The sequence below is a fragment of the Oculina patagonica genome, chromosome 4, assembly GCF_052425735.1.
Source record: "Oculina patagonica isolate OP01 chromosome 4, crgOcupat, whole genome shotgun sequence".
Lineage (NCBI taxonomy): Eukaryota > Metazoa > Cnidaria > Anthozoa > Scleractinia > Oculinidae > Oculina > Oculina patagonica.
The window spans coordinates 4400897-4415654 of NC_135761.1; the positions used below are offsets into that span (position 1 = coordinate 4400897).

A 14758-nucleotide genomic window follows, 5' to 3' on the forward strand; every position below is an offset into this window, starting at 1 on the left:
TCGCCTTGAGGTCGAAAAAGAATCAAAACAAAACGAGAAGAAAATTACATGTAATTACGTAATAATCTCCTTATTCTGTTTTAAAAGCATATGATTTTCTCTGCAACTAGGAATTTACTTGGTAAAGAACCTTCAGCCACATGTTAGCTTTGTTAAGACGTACATGTAACGTGGAGAGAACACGGATAGTTCTGTCACGTCATGTCGTGTCTTACGTTCAGGGTCAATCGCCGTCTCCTAAAGTACGAGAGTACTTTTATTACATTGATCATCAAGGACAGGTATTGCATTAAGTTGATACTGCACTAATTATGTTTCTTTTTCGATGAATTACACGCAGTCAAGTAATCTTTTAAACTTATTATCGCCCACTAAACCAAAGTTGCGTGACGATAAATTAAGCTTAAATTGTTCATTTCAATTCACCTTTCGGTTAGATCTCTTGTTAGAAAATCAGTTTACTTTGTAACGTAATTGACTTGTGAAGAATGGGAGTCCAGATAGTCTTTATTTCCTCGTGAGGATAAGGGGCGTGGTGCTTGAATCTTGATCAAGTTTTTTTTTTCATCATACCACTGATTAGTTTCCCGGCAAATGATACCGTATTCTAGACCAAAACTCTCTGATTTCTATACCTAATCTCAGACTAAACCGGAGTTTTTTAACTCTGACTTAACTGCTAGAAAACCATACCATTCACCATAGTATTTATAGCCCATTTATAACCCCCCTACCCCTCACCCCCTTGGGCTTTTGCCCTAGCATGCATGTCTGGGATTGTTTTGATAACCGACACGAGCTACAACTTCATATCTCAGCAATTCCTTGCAGACTTTCTAGTGCAACAAGGCTGCCTTTTGTCAGTCCAGTAATTATGCATATAGAGGTGATTAAATTTATTTGATATGTAACTTCAAGGTACGGTCCGAATTTAGAAAAATAAATTAATTATGATTAATCTTTTAGATGGTAAGTCCTAGAGATCCTAAAATTTCACCTTACCTCCTGAAAGCTTTACATACAAAAAATGGTACAGTATCCTTTTTGGGGAATCAAGGATTTGCTTTGACTATTTTTGTTCCTCTTTTTAGTTGTTCCTTGATGACACCAAAGTGAAAAACTTTATTACATGTTTTAAAGGTAAGTCTCTCAGTCCCAGCCTTTTTTTTGCAAAAAGTTCCAGATTAAGTTAAAATGATTTCTTATAATACAGTCAACTCTCACTATAACAGACACCTTCAGGACCATAATTTGGTGTCCGCAATAGAGAAAGTCTGTAGTAGCGGGAGTTATTTTCCATAATTCTTATTCGCTGGGACTTCAACTCCTGTCCGTAATAACAAGGTGTCCGTAATAGCGAGGTGTCTGCAAGGTGGAAGTTGACTGTATATATTTCAGCAGAGGACTAGTATAACAACGGCTACAATTGCAAATGCAATGTTGCAACATGCAGCCTTGGAACTAGAAGCTGGACAGTAAACTAAGACTAATTTTAAGTGCAGGAAAATAACCCAGATTTCGTTCTGATCAGTTGTAGCCCCAGAAAGGAACACAGGGACCACACGAAGCAAAGAGAAATTTTTTGACCTTTATGGGTTTCAAACTCATGACCTCTGAATTAGATCACCCTTGCTTTACCAGACAGTAAATAAGTAGTTTTAAAAGATACAAGGTTAGACTGGTGTAAGTTATGGGTTGCTAAGTTGCTAAGGCGGTAATTCATGGCAAGATAGATGTGAAGATTTTATGATTTCTAGTTTGTTTTCTCACTGCATGGCCCTGTCAGATACCCATTTGTGTTTAACTTCACCTCCCATTGTCAATTTTTTTTTTTTCAGACAAACAATTTCTCAAGTTCTTTTTCAAAAGACTGAAACAAAATAATACCTCAAAGTACCAGGAATACTTTCCATTTATTTCCCCATGTGGTCGGGAAATGAACTACATTCGCTGCGATGATTTACCTGTTGTTTTTGCCACTATTGTTGAAGATTCTGATGACACCAGTAAGTCACCAGGACTGTTGACGTTCAGTGGAATTGGAGAAACTATGACGTTTCCATTTCAACCAGAAAAGGTCTGCATGTTGCCCGAGAGTGGACGAATTTATCATCCTGGCCCAGAGAAAGTGGGTGGTGCTGCACTGATTAAATCAAGCCTTGCTATTGAACTGAGTCCACACTTTGAATACAGAAAAGGAAACCAGGAGAATGATCCGCCCACACATTTCAACTGGAAAGGAGTGTGTTATGAGCTAGACAATTCAATGTGGAAGTGTCTTAGGTCATCTGAAGCAGAAGAACTGATCAAAAGAACATCTCAGTGATATAAATATGTCAAAGTAATCAGGGCTCAAATGAAGTCCCATCCACTCATACAAAAACAAGTAAACTTTGGCAAACATGTACCTGCCCTGTGAAAGTAACTTCGAGAGTTGCTGGAGTTCAAATGTTTTTTTCGAGCTATGAACAATAATAATTGTTTTTAATTATGTCAAGTGATGTTTTGAAACTTAATATTATTTGTTGGGGGTTACAACTTGTGGCTATAATCTGTGGGTTGTAACAGCTTCACGTCTATTTACTATACACTTATCTGTAATTCACTAATATTTTTTTTATTTTCCCCTCAATTATCAAAGAATAGTCAATAACCACCAACAAATGCAGTAATCTGAACGTGTTGGGCATTTAACTTCATTCAAAAATTTTGTTTGTGAGAGCTGACACTTCAGACGAGCATTCGATCATAAAAATAATTAAAATATTGCAAGATGCTGTATGAGACATACTGACAGTGTATTGCTTGGCTTGTGTGTCAGGGATCAGGGGCAAGCTGTCTTCTTTGCCAATCTGCAGAGTATGGCAGAACTTGACGAGAGCTTGCATGTGCAGAGCTAATTTTTAGCTGTGTGCACAGTGTGCAAAATGACTGGAAGTTAGGAACTCATGGTGTATGGTCATGCTGCAGTCAGCTGTGCAATGCTGCAATTGTGGTGTGTACGTACAGTGAACATTAAGAAAAAAGCCTTGTGCATGCACTTGCCATACTCTGCAGACTGGCTTCTTTGGAATTTTTAAAACTCTTTCTGTTCACGGTTTCCTGAGGTTTCAAGGATACATCTTGGAAATAATTATTATTGGAAAAAATTACGACTTCAATCAAGTTGCAGTGAATTTTTACTGTTAAGTTCAACATTGTATTAACAATACTTACAGTTAACACTATAGCAATTAATTTTTAACTTCATGTACATTGTGCTAATTAAGTGACAATTATGGGTATTCCTAGAAGTTGTGTTGTACAAGTGATTTATTATTTTAGTTAAAAAGATTGAAATTTAAAATAAAATAAAATAAGAAATAATTTCTCCATGTTTTGTAAAGAATGTTGATTTACAACAAAACAAGGTCTTGAAAATGGGATACTATCATTTACAATATTATTTTATTAATTTGTACATGCATGCAGACAAAGACTTGAAGGGATGAAACACTGGGGGATGAATCTTGTCATCAGTTTGCAAGTTAGTTATTATTGCAGCAGGAAAACTAAGGGCAGCAATGCTGTGAATCTAGAAATCTGTGATACACATCAGTCATCTCATACAGAAAAATTGTAGGACATGAAACGTGAGGGATAACTGTAAATTACAAGGCAAGCTTGAGGTTTCTATTGGCATAACCCAGAGACCAATCTATTCAAGGGGTGTTGAATGGTAAATGCGCAACTTTGTGAGACAGCGAGACTGATATATTTCTGCGAGCCCTAGACCTTTTTAGCTTTGCAAAAGAAATCGAGACTCCAAGAAGGTGTCAAAGAAAAATTCAAGACGACTAGAACCTGAAATTTGGCTAAAATTTTTCAATGCATTTTTTGAAGGACCATTCACCAAAATGTTCAGTAAAAGTGGTTTATTTTAGTATAAAATATGATTGTTAGTTGAATTTTGAACTTCAGAGTTTGTAGATTGAATAAAAATCACTGTGAAATAATAAGAGTTCCTTTCCTATAACACATGTTGAGTTCTTGTACAGTGGTGGCTCCAGACCAGGTAAGTGTGTGGGAGGGGGGCGGGGGGCAATCATCCAGACTCCAAGAATAAGAGGAGGGCCAACTCTCGAAAATAACTTTTTTCAGCTTTACATGCCTTGGTTTAGCCTGAAAGTATGTGGGGGCCGGAGCCCCTCTCCTAGATCCGCTACTGTTGTATAACTAGGTTGGTTAGTCATTGTATTTACAATTTCATGGTATCACCATGCTAGCTTTCCTGCTTGCTGAAAATTTGATTTGAACCTTTCTTCATCCATGATAAACCAGACTTGTGTGCATTAGCTGTAGGAAGGCTATCAGGTTTACTCTGTGAAGACCAAGCAGAATTATAATAATTATTGTAAAATTCATTAAATATTCATGCGGGTGCAAATCCCAGTACCATATTCAGATCACATGTACACAACTGTAAACCCCAATACAAATCAAACAATAGAATTAACTTTTGATACAGACTCCTGCTCAGCTAATTAGTATTCATCAACTTTTGATACAGATCTGTACTGATTCGCATAACAATACTTTACATATTTCCATTTATTGTTTTCATTTCACAAGTAGAATAAAATATTCGCGTCCAATCTGTATGGCCTTTTACAGATCTCCCGCTCATATTTTATCTACTACTTAAAACTTTAGTTCTAATTCAGAGAATTAAAAGTTCTTTGACTTGTGATTTTCTGAAAAAAGCTTTGTTTCTAGCTGTTAAACAAGGTAGCACCAGGGCTTGAACAGAAGTCCTGTCTGGTGATCTGGGACAAGTTAGTTTACCTGCTAGGCAAGGCACTTATCATTTTCACAATGGCTGATTCCCTCTATTGCACGCGCCTGCAGGGAATCACGGTAGTTGTATCTGTTGTGGTTTAAATTTATCTTTGGTTTAAATTTTTTCAAACCGGTTTGATTTTTATTTCCTTTTGTTTCATGATAATGAACATGAGACAATGAGAAATAAAAATCAAACTGGTTTAAAAAATTTTAAACCAAAGATAAATTTAAACCACAACATATCCATCAAACCATGTGCGAGACTCAGCAATGATGCACGTTGGTCAGTCGCGCGTATGGTTTGATGAATACAACTACCGTGATTCCCTGCAGGTGCACGCTATAGAGGGAATCGGCCATTGGCAAGGATACCGACGAGCAAAATTTGAGAATTGCTGTAGTAATAGGCTGTAATATAATAAGCTGTTTACTAATTATTTGTTTATACTTTTTAAAAATGCAACCATTAGTTGGCTTTTGAATTTCAGAGTTTGCATATCACTGAAATCTCAATAAATGTATCTCTAATATAAGCCTGCATATGTTAAAAAGAAAACTGGAAAAAAAAATTTTAAAAAAATAATAAAGCCTGACTTCGTTTTACTTTACAACATAATTATTTTATAGCTTAAAGTAAACTTCATTTTCTTCTTGTCCAGAGGAAACTTATTAGTAAAATTTCAAGCTTAGCCTGCTTAACATAGAAGGCGGTTTAGGTCAGCTACATATACATGTAACACTCAGATGAGTATAATAATTTATTAAGAAATTAACTAAAAAGTACAATCTATGCGGCCTGGAATTCAAACAAAAACCTAAAATAGGAAGAAATTATTACTCTACCTGAATGTCAATAATTTGAGTTTTTATTTCATCATGTTGATCAGGACTTAGTTCAACAAACCTGTTTGTGAATATGAAAACAGAAAATGTTATCTTTATTGTAGCCACTGACTGACTGACTGACTGAGAGACAGACAGACAGACAGACAGACTGACTGACTGACAGACAGACAGACAGACAGACAGACTACGGTAACTGACAGACTGACTGATGGACTTGACTGACTGACTGACTGACTGACTGAGAGACAGACAGACAGACAGACAGACTGACTGGCTGGCTGGTCTTTTTATGATTGATTAAACTCATCAAAGAGTCTTCAACAATCGAGAAACTGTAAATTACAATATTTATTAAGTTCATGGAAGTGTGAATACTTAACACTAGTCCTTTCATGGGGGTACTGGGAATTTCAAGTGACGAGGATTATCGAATGAGGGCAAAAATTAAGACTCAAAAAAATCCATGGGCCATCATCCCCGTCACTTGAAATCCCGAGTACCCCCCTGGGGAGACACTTAGCCATCAGAGAAGGGTACATAAAAGGTAAAGTCCGCTTTGAGCCTAGTGGCCCATACAGGCCGGAGCTTATCCCGGTTTCCGAAGCATTAAGCGACTAGGAGTATTGCTTCTCCCCCCTGGATGGGATGCTAGTCCATCGCAGGGTTACCCCCAGACATTAAATTCGCCGGTACCCATTTATACACCTGGGTGGAGAGAGGCACTGTGAGAGTATAGTGTCTTGCCCAAGAACACAACGCAGCGCCCCGGCCAGGCCTCGAACCCGGGCCGTTCGACTTGGAGGCGAGCGCGCTAACCATTAGGCCACCGCGCCTCCCTAGAAGGGTACATATATAGTAGTTGTCTTTTGTAGTCTCACCTTATTGCATGAGGGTCATCTGCTAGAGGTAAATGCAACTCATTTAGACAGGTTCTTAGCGACATGTTTACTTTCTGTTTAAATGTATCTCTATCATTTTCATACCTGTGGGAAGGAAAACAGCAATGCGAATAAATAAATTACATAGATTTTGGGGACAAGTGATAAATGATACAAAATCTGTATAGATCTATAGGTAGATTACTACAAACATGACAGATGTGTCAGCTGTAGGCAAAAACTAATGGCTCATTTATAACTAAGAAATAAAGAAAAGAAAAAAAAAAATAAAAAAAAAAAAAAAAAAAAAAAATTTAAAATTAAAATTTTTTTTTTTTTTTTTTCTTATGAATTTTTAGTTTCCGCCGCCTGTCATCCTGCTGAATCTTTCTCAATTGAATCTTACAGGCTCAATTAGTTGTAAACCATCTTTAGGGCTACAAAAAATACTTACAAATGAGCAGCTTCAGGGTTGAGTGGATTTTTCATATCAATTTTGTAAAATATTCTCCTAGCATATAGTAACACTTGACACAAGCGATTTATGTTTCTCCTGGGAAGAACAAAAAAACAAATTAATAAAAACAGTTAAAACAGAATGGCCTCACAAGCAGTTTTCCGCTGGATATCTAAAAAAAATATTAATAATGTTCGGGAAAAAGGCAACTGAAAACAGCTATGTAACAGTGGAAATTATTCTGACTTCCTCGAACCTCTAGGCAAAACAAAAATTGGTTTGAGAAATCGGGAGTTCAAGAATAGGAAGTACAATAAATTGGGGGTAAATTGCAGTGTTAGACTGAATGAAGCACATCCAAATGGCCACCTCATAGGGGTGGCCCTTTAGTAGGGGTTTGACTGTATTACCAAAACCAATGACTGCAAGCCTACCTCCACTTTGGAAAAGCTCTTTTGACATCCAGTTCTCCAGTTTCCATATTTATAACAGGATGAAATACAGGCGGCTTAAAAACAACACTCTGTGAAAAAAATCACAAATTTGGTTGGAATACCTTATTCTTACGAATTTTCAATGTACTTAATTTAACAAAAAATTTGAGAGCCCATTTTGCGAGTATTAATTTTTGCGATTGCAAGAAAAATTAGAGAGAAAGTGTATTAGATATCGCGATTTTGCCAGCGTTTTATGGATCAGTCGTCATTGACTAAGGAACCACTGGAAATAAACAAAGGTCTGGCTCAATGTAACTACAAGGAACCTGCAAATGGAAACTTTGGTGACTGTTCTTAAGAGGTTTTGGCCAATTTACAAGCTTGAAACAGTAATCAGAGGAAGGGTGCTAGACAAAAACAAGACAAAAAGATATTTTCAAAGGTTAAGAGTTGCAGTTCCAAACATTTAAAATTTTTATTGTCTTGATATACACTATGGTATTAATTTTTGTGTTTAAATTTTGCCCAATGTTTTTAATTAGATTACCATTGATATTACCACGTCATCTTTTTCCTGATTTTAAAATATTCATTATTTTAATAATTGAAAATATTAATTAAAATTAATACAAAACTTATTATTGTTACGGTATAAAGTCTTCGTGTTTGAATACTTACAGGACAGTCTCCATCTGGAAAATTTTCAGGAATTTTCATGATGAACTTGAAAATACCATCTTGGTATGAACCCATCCTGATAAAAATCACTCCGTACCAGACTGAAAAATTTATAGAAAAAAAAAATTGAACAAAGTTACAGCCACAGTCACCACTACAGATCACTAGTTAGTGCCTGTGTAGGCTGTCAGATTGTGAGTTTGCCAATAGACCATTTTCATATTCCTGGTGTTGCACTGGAACTGCTTGCTATGAAGGCTGGTGGTAATGGCCGCTAATGCGGGTAATCTTTTCAAATGCAAATGACATGTGATTGTCGCTCTTTTTAATGACGTTTGCCCGCATTAGCCTCCACTAAAAGCTTTTTCTAGTCCAATACCGAAAATACCACTGGCTTGTGTTAATTATATATTAATTATGAACACGAGTTTCTATGAGTGAATAATCAAGAGGTGCAGCCAAGAATATCACAGAAAATGAGGATGGGTTATCTTATATGTTATGTTTTAGACACTCTAAAGAATTGCAGTCCAAAACCCTACTGAACAATGTTATGCATTTTAAGCCAAAACTTAAGAATTTTTCGCTCTTAACCCTTTAAGCCCCAAGAGTGCCAACATCAAATTTCTCCTCACAGTATCAGTACATACACAAGAAAACAGGTAAATTTGAGAATTGAGAAATGATCACTCAAGGGAAAGTACTTTGATTGTTTAACAAATTCTCCAACTAATACTTTTGAAAGAATGTATGAAAAAAAGTAAAGAGAATTTGTATTTTGATATTGGGATTTGAAGGGTTCAACACAGCCTGCATAATCGTTTTCTATCTGAAAATAGGCAACAGTTGGTGAACCAATCAGATTCAGGGATTTCCAATAGAACATACTGAGTGTCTACTAATTTCTGAGATTATAACACATTTCTTGAGCCGTCTTGACTGTAAATGATTAATGTTTTATTTTCTTAGCAGCTACTTACTTAAAGGAGACTTGGCAGCTGGTAGAACATAAACACCTGGGAGTCTTTGACTTCTAAGCTGGTTACTGTTGAGATAAGGAAATAAATAAAAGGAGCCACAGCTGTGACCAAACCCAAAGTCATAGTGCCTAATCAAGTAAGGGGAGTACCCATGATTGATGCCCATAGCAGGAGTGCTCTTTTCCTGAATGTTATCAATGCTAGTCCATTAGCTAGTTTATTGCCCCCAGTTTGGTCATGGGCAGGTTTCTTCTCAGCCCAGGGGGGTACTCGAAGTATACATGTCGGGGGGGTCCGACGGAACTTCATATTGCAAACCCAAAAAAATACACAAGCCTAAAATTTTAGACCCAAAAAAATACCTGGCATCAAAATTTCCAACCCAAAAAAATTCAAGACTTAAATACCTCAATACTGATTTATTCAATTAAGCAGAACTTTCTAATGCACGTCGCTGAAAATGTTCGAATGAATATTTTTCTGATCCACTGATCGTAACGAAAACCTGAAACGAAAAGTTTGCTCGGAGATAAGACCCAAAAAAATACACGTAAGACCTAAAAAATACGTGACAGATCTCTTGACCCAAAAAATACCGAGCGTATAAATTTTCAACCCAAAAAAATACGTTGGACGCCCCCGTCATGTACACTTCGAGTACCCCCCCCCCCCCCGGGCTTCTCAGACTAACAAATGGCCAATTTCCTCTATGAGACACGCCTGCAGGGAATCATGGTACATGTATTCAGCGTTGCCAAGTCTTGCACTGTTGCGCATGTTTTGCTAAATACAACTACCATGATTTCCTGCCGAAGCGTCTCATAGGGGGAACTGAAAAATTGTTGCAATACCCATTTGACACAACATGTGATACCTATAAACTCTGTGAACAATGCATTCCTCAATTTTCCCAGTTTGATCGTCGAGCCATTATCTTAAACCACTATCATGTAAAATATCCCTTGACTAGTTCAGTTCTGTTTTGGTGGCATCACTGTGCATTTCTTATGTGCATGACCCAAAAAGAATTGACCAATGCTTGAAGAGGCCTATCTCTGGGCAAGAATGTCCCGCCAATTTTTTTTTAACATTATGCTTGACAATTAAGCCAGCAAAAAAAGCACTGACTCTTCGCAAAATTTTCAATAGGCATTGTTCTTACCAAGAAAAAAAAAAAGAACCCTGCTGCTATAATAATTTTAACCCCCTCATTTTAATTTTTTTACAAACATGTAACTATAGTGCATATGATGAACACCAAGACGACACAAAAGGGAAGCATAGTATTTTTGAAGTGTCAATGAGCTGAAAACGATTTTGTATAATAGAACATATTATATAAAATATATTATACATGAAAGGTGTGACTGAATTGAGATTGGCTTTGGGATTTCAATTTCACAAGTGTTGTAATCAAATTATTTGCGGCGCCTTGTACGCATTGAACACGCGATTAAAATGAGATTAAAGCGACAGTAAACACTTACTATTCTGCCATTAACGTGTATTCGAGAAAATAAGGCCCATAAGCTTTGACTTGTGTAGGATTAGCAGCCGGCGATCTTTGCCTTGCAACTGAAAGATTCATGGACTTTTCCTCTTCGGGCGAAGGCACTGCTGGCAGTGACTTTCTCTTGTTTTTCGGCGAGTTCTCATCGGCTAAACCTTGAGTCGGCTGCATTCCGTTGGTTTTCGAGCTTAATTTGTCAGTTTGGTTTTCATCAAGATCTCCTAGAAAGAGCTGGGATCGATCCATGGATAGAAAAGAAGACATCGTCAACGAAGGAATGTCTTTTATGTCAATATTTAAGCTTAAACTTGCTTGTGGGGTAACAGGATTCGTGCATCTGAGCGGTAAACACTACATCTGAAAACATTGTGGTTCAACCACCATTTTGTATCGTTATAAACGGAAGTCAACGACCTGCTTGATAGCTGTGCAGGATATCTTAGATGGTATAAATTACTTGGGCAACAATCTAAGGTTTCACTTTACAGATCCGTAACAGTATCTCTGTTACGAGAGTGACATGCGTAAAAAGCTCACAGAGTAAACAAAACTCTTTCCCAAGATCTCAAAACTCTTAAGCTATATTTCTTCGATCGTGATTAAGCTAAGTTATCTTTTACCTTCTTCCTGAGATGATGTGTAACGTTTAACATTGTTCGACGAAACCTTGAAACACTCCCAAATACTGCCAACAGCTCATCTCTATCAATTCAATCACTTCTCTACATCTCCAACTGTAATCATGACTTATTATTACTTGTAAGAGACGCTTCGATAATTTCTCAATCACCCTTCAAAGTAAAATCATGAATATTTATCGACGCGATCGGCAGCCATGTTATGAAGCAAAGTCACGTGGTAAAATTTTCGGTAGTTGTCGGAAAACTTCGGAACGATTCGTAATAAAATCGCGAGAGATTCCAAGATGGCGGCTTCTGGGACAGAAGAAGTGCTGCAGTCATTGATAGATACTCTTGATCTATGCGCAGAGAAAATCAAAGGTTTGCTTGAATTTTTGTGCTAGTCGCATCGCCATCATTAATTAGAAGAGAGCATAATCACGTTGAACTGAGCTGTACAGTGTGCAAAGACAGAACCTGATAGGATTTCTGCCTGTCAGCGTTTAGTACTAACTTGTTCATTTTTGCATGAAATATAGAAGGAAGTTTGGGGCAAGTGATGGAGGACTTGGAGTTAAGTTTTTCTTTGGAGGATTTTTGGATGAAATTAGGTATTATACTTATAAAAAATAATGTTTTGATCTCATAAAATTCATTTAAGGTGTTCAATTTCCATCATCATAATCATCATCATCATCATCATCATCATCATTATCATCATCATCATCATCACCACCATCATTCGTTCTCGGTCCTCTCTTTACTCTGTCCAACAGAGGTTTGATTCAAAGAAGTCTTGAGCATTACTTTTTCCCAACATGGTCAAAGTTTGCCAAGTTTGGGGTGCATCTTATAACCGAGTGCGCCTTATAACCCAATAACTACGGTAGGTACCTTTAGTTCCCAGGGAGGGGGGGGGGGGGGGGCACTCCTATTTAAAAATTGTGGTGGTACTCATCATACCTTTAAGGGGGTCAAATTTGTCCATTGTTACTGTTTAGGGTGCTAAATTCTAAAATGACTGTTGTTATTCCAATACCTTTGGGTTACTATTGTTAATTTAGAACTGGAACCTCTTATAGGTAAAAATGAATTTTAGCCACACCCAACGAACAATATTTTGGTACCTTTTAAGAGTTCATTTAAATTCCAATGAGCACCCCCATGATTTCTATAGGAGGGTGACCCCGGTCTTGGCTTTTGCTTGTTATTGAAGAAGTCATGCTATTTCCATCAGGAATGACCTTCAGAGCAGTTTCCAAAGAAGCAACCAAACTGACAGTCTCCTTCTCCAAGCCTCCTGCCCCATCTGTTGATGTAAGTTAAACCTTGCTTTTCTGGGTGCATTCTGGTGTTTTACACTTGGCACAGGCAGCGAATAAATAAATTCCTGTATTTCATTGGTCACTGGTTCTTTGTACCTACAGGGTTCTCATGGGTCATGGAAAACCTGGAAAGTCATGGAATTTAAAGGGGCAGTATCATGACGATTTTGATGCCTTTCGCCATAACGGAGCTAAAATTATGCCTCAATAGCTTCACTCATTCACAAGATGCGCAGAGAACACCATGATGAAGATCTTATCAGAGTCTGAGAAAATGATATTCAAAGTTCACAAGCTATGGGCAAAAGCTCACATCTTTTAAGCGATTCATGGGAATTCAGTGGAACTTCAAAACTGGTTTTCGATGTTTGGTGTCGTTAGAAAAGATTTCTTTCGATAAGATATTTGAAGCAGTAACACAAAAGCTTGCAATCAGGTGTAAATAGTTTTGGTTCATAATTTTGTCCAATAACTACTCGAAGTCCTGGCGGATTTTCTCTTAACGATTTGTCCATGACACATGGGCAGGTTATTTTTTGTGAAGAAAAAGGTAAATTAAACACACCCGAAATCAAGATAAGTTTTGAAAATTTCCCAGAAAAATGGTCAAATCTAGGTCATGGAAAACATTGAAAAGTCATAGAATTAAGCTCAAAAGAGTATTAATCTGGACCTTTTACTTAAGCTTCAAACCTGAATACACAGACACTCCTCTATGCAGGATCAATTCACTTCCTGCTCCGGGGATCTCTGAAATACAACCTGAATAAAAATATTTAGCATGGAATTCTACAGGTCGAACCTCGAATGTCTCCCACTGGAGTGAACTGTTTGTATGTTAGTACACACCATACTCATCCTTCTGCTTTTTGTAGGAACTACAGTGCCTGCTGACAGGATTTGAGACATCAGTTATAGCTATGTTGACAATATTCCGTTCTTTGCCATTGTCACAAGGTAGGTTGAATCTTTAATTGCCTGAAGTGTATACCATTAGTAAAATTAAACACCTCAGGTGAAGGAAACATCATATGTCACCAGAAGTGTTAACTCTTTTGGCAGAAATTATAGACCTGTTGGAATTATGACTGCTGAATAATGGTTAGGCTCGATTTCCAGCCGCTTTTTCGGGAAAAAGAAAGCAGAAAGCACTCTTGGGGAGGAACAAAGACCGGACCCGAGAATATGGCAGAAATCGAGCCTAAATAATGGTAAGAAGTTTTCCAAAAGCAGCAAACTGGCAGAAAGCAATAGCGCTTAACATTTGTAATTCAGTTTCCAAATAATATTATTGTTTCCCCTTGATGATATAGGAGAGATGAACAAATGGTATATTGGAATGCTAGTACCAACGTTAACCAGAATGAAAGGACTACCTCAAAACATAGTCACAATTTCCGAACAAATTTTTTGTTTAAATTTTCCGTTTTCCGTTTCCATTTGAAAAGCAACAAGATTAAGAGGTCTAGCTGTCAGGGATGTTTTTACTGTTCGTTTTGTGCTAGCTAATGGTTAGTGTGCTGGACTCCAAATCAAACAGTCCCAGTTCGACCCCTGGCCGGGGTCACTGACGTGTTGTGTTCTTGGGCAAGACACTATACTTTCTTCGTGCCTCTCTCGACCCCGGTGTATAAATGGGTACCGGCAAATTTACTGCTGGAGGTAACCCTGCAATGGACTAGCATCCCATCCAGGAGGGAGTAGAAATACTCCTAGCCGCTTCATGCTACAGCAATCGGGATAAGCTCTGGCAAGTATGGGCCACTTGGCTCAAGGCTTTACCTTTTTTGTGTACTAGCTCTGGAGCAAGATTGGAGTTGGGACAAGTGATAAAATTGGTGTAGGACAGGCAACACTGGCATTCCCTGGTACCGACCTTATGTGTGCACATGTATGAAGAGGATTAAGATCAGATGAGAAGTTATGCTAGATTGGTGGTTTAATGACATTTTGAGTATTTGGTGATTGTTGTTTTTAGGTAAAAATCTTTATAAGAAACTTCAAGAATCAGTTCTCACTGTTGTAGAAGACTGCAAAGTCCTTGCCACTTCATTTATCAAGGAAGGGTGTTCAAGGTACAGTAGGTGTTCTGCCATGTAAATATACTGATAGTTATTGACTGAACAGGAGGGCTGGGCATGCTAGCAAAATATTGGTTCAAGACTGTGATGAATGGTCTGGAATTAAAAAAAATGCCTTGCCTCTT

At 37.6% G+C, this 14758-nt stretch overlaps 3 protein-coding genes across 3 annotated transcripts in view; 2 read left to right on the forward strand and 1 right to left on the reverse strand.

Moving 5' to 3' along the window:
• Nucleotides 1-5: 5 nt before the first annotated feature.
• LOC144651316 (UPF0598 protein CG30010-like) lies at nt 6-3366 on the forward strand. Its single transcript, XM_078511260.1, has 3 exons — nt 6-281; nt 1092-1140; nt 1839-3366. Exons 1-3 carry the CDS (start codon nt 141-143, stop codon nt 2324-2326), a joined length of 678 nt encoding a protein of 225 aa, XP_078367386.1. The 5' UTR covers nt 6-140; the 3' UTR covers nt 2327-3366.
• On the reverse strand, nt 3162-11367 carry LOC144651283 (protein AKTIP homolog). Its single transcript, XM_078511223.1, has 9 exons — nt 11228-11367; nt 10585-10838; nt 9098-9162; nt 8118-8218; nt 7437-7525; nt 7000-7098; nt 6546-6650; nt 5665-5725; nt 3162-4360 (listed from the first exon to the last, which is right to left on the reverse strand). Exons 1-9 carry the CDS (start codon nt 11258-11260, stop codon nt 4262-4264), a joined length of 906 nt encoding a protein of 301 aa, XP_078367349.1. The 5' UTR covers nt 11261-11367; the 3' UTR covers nt 3162-4261.
• Nucleotides 11368-11485: 118 nt separating this feature from the next.
• Nucleotides 11486-14758, forward strand: part of LOC144651272 (cyclin-D1-binding protein 1 homolog) — a 130426-nt gene continuing 127153 nt past the window's right edge. Inside the window, exons 1-5 of the mRNA XM_078511207.1 lie at nt 11486-11608; nt 11767-11838; nt 12465-12544; nt 13428-13509; nt 14531-14627. Of these exons, the coding sequence (XP_078367333.1) occupies nt 11533-11608; nt 11767-11838; nt 12465-12544; nt 13428-13509; nt 14531-14627 (407 nt within the window). The 5' untranslated portion in view covers nt 11486-11532. The remainder of the gene's footprint in view (nt 11609-11766; nt 11839-12464; nt 12545-13427; nt 13510-14530; nt 14628-14758) is intronic.

What these genes read in the sequence shown, in the direction of transcription:
- LOC144651283 (XM_078511223.1), bottom strand. Translation starts at nt 11,260, where the DNA reads ATGTTAAACGTTACACATCATCTCAGGAAGAAG. An exon ending in TACACGTTAATGGCAGAATA is followed by an intron (nt 9,163 to 10,584) that starts GTAAGTGTTTAC and finishes TTATCTCAACAG; the next exon opens with TAACCAGCTTAGAAGTCAAA. An exon ending in TTCCAGATGGAGACTGTCCT is followed by an intron (nt 7,526 to 8,117) that starts GTAAGTATTCAA and finishes TTTTTTTCACAG; the next exon opens with AGTGTTGTTTTTAAGCCGCC.
- LOC144651316 (XM_078511260.1), top strand. Translation starts at nt 141, where the DNA reads ATGTTAGCTTTGTTAAGACGTACATGTAACGTGGAGAGAACACGGATA. An exon ending in ACATTGATCATCAAGGACAG is followed by an intron (nt 282 to 1,091) that starts GTATTGCATTAA and finishes TCCTCTTTTTAG; the next exon opens with TTGTTCCTTGATGACACCAA. An exon ending in CTTTATTACATGTTTTAAAG is followed by an intron (nt 1,141 to 1,838) that starts GTAAGTCTCTCA and finishes TTTTTTTTTCAG; the next exon opens with ACAAACAATTTCTCAAGTTC.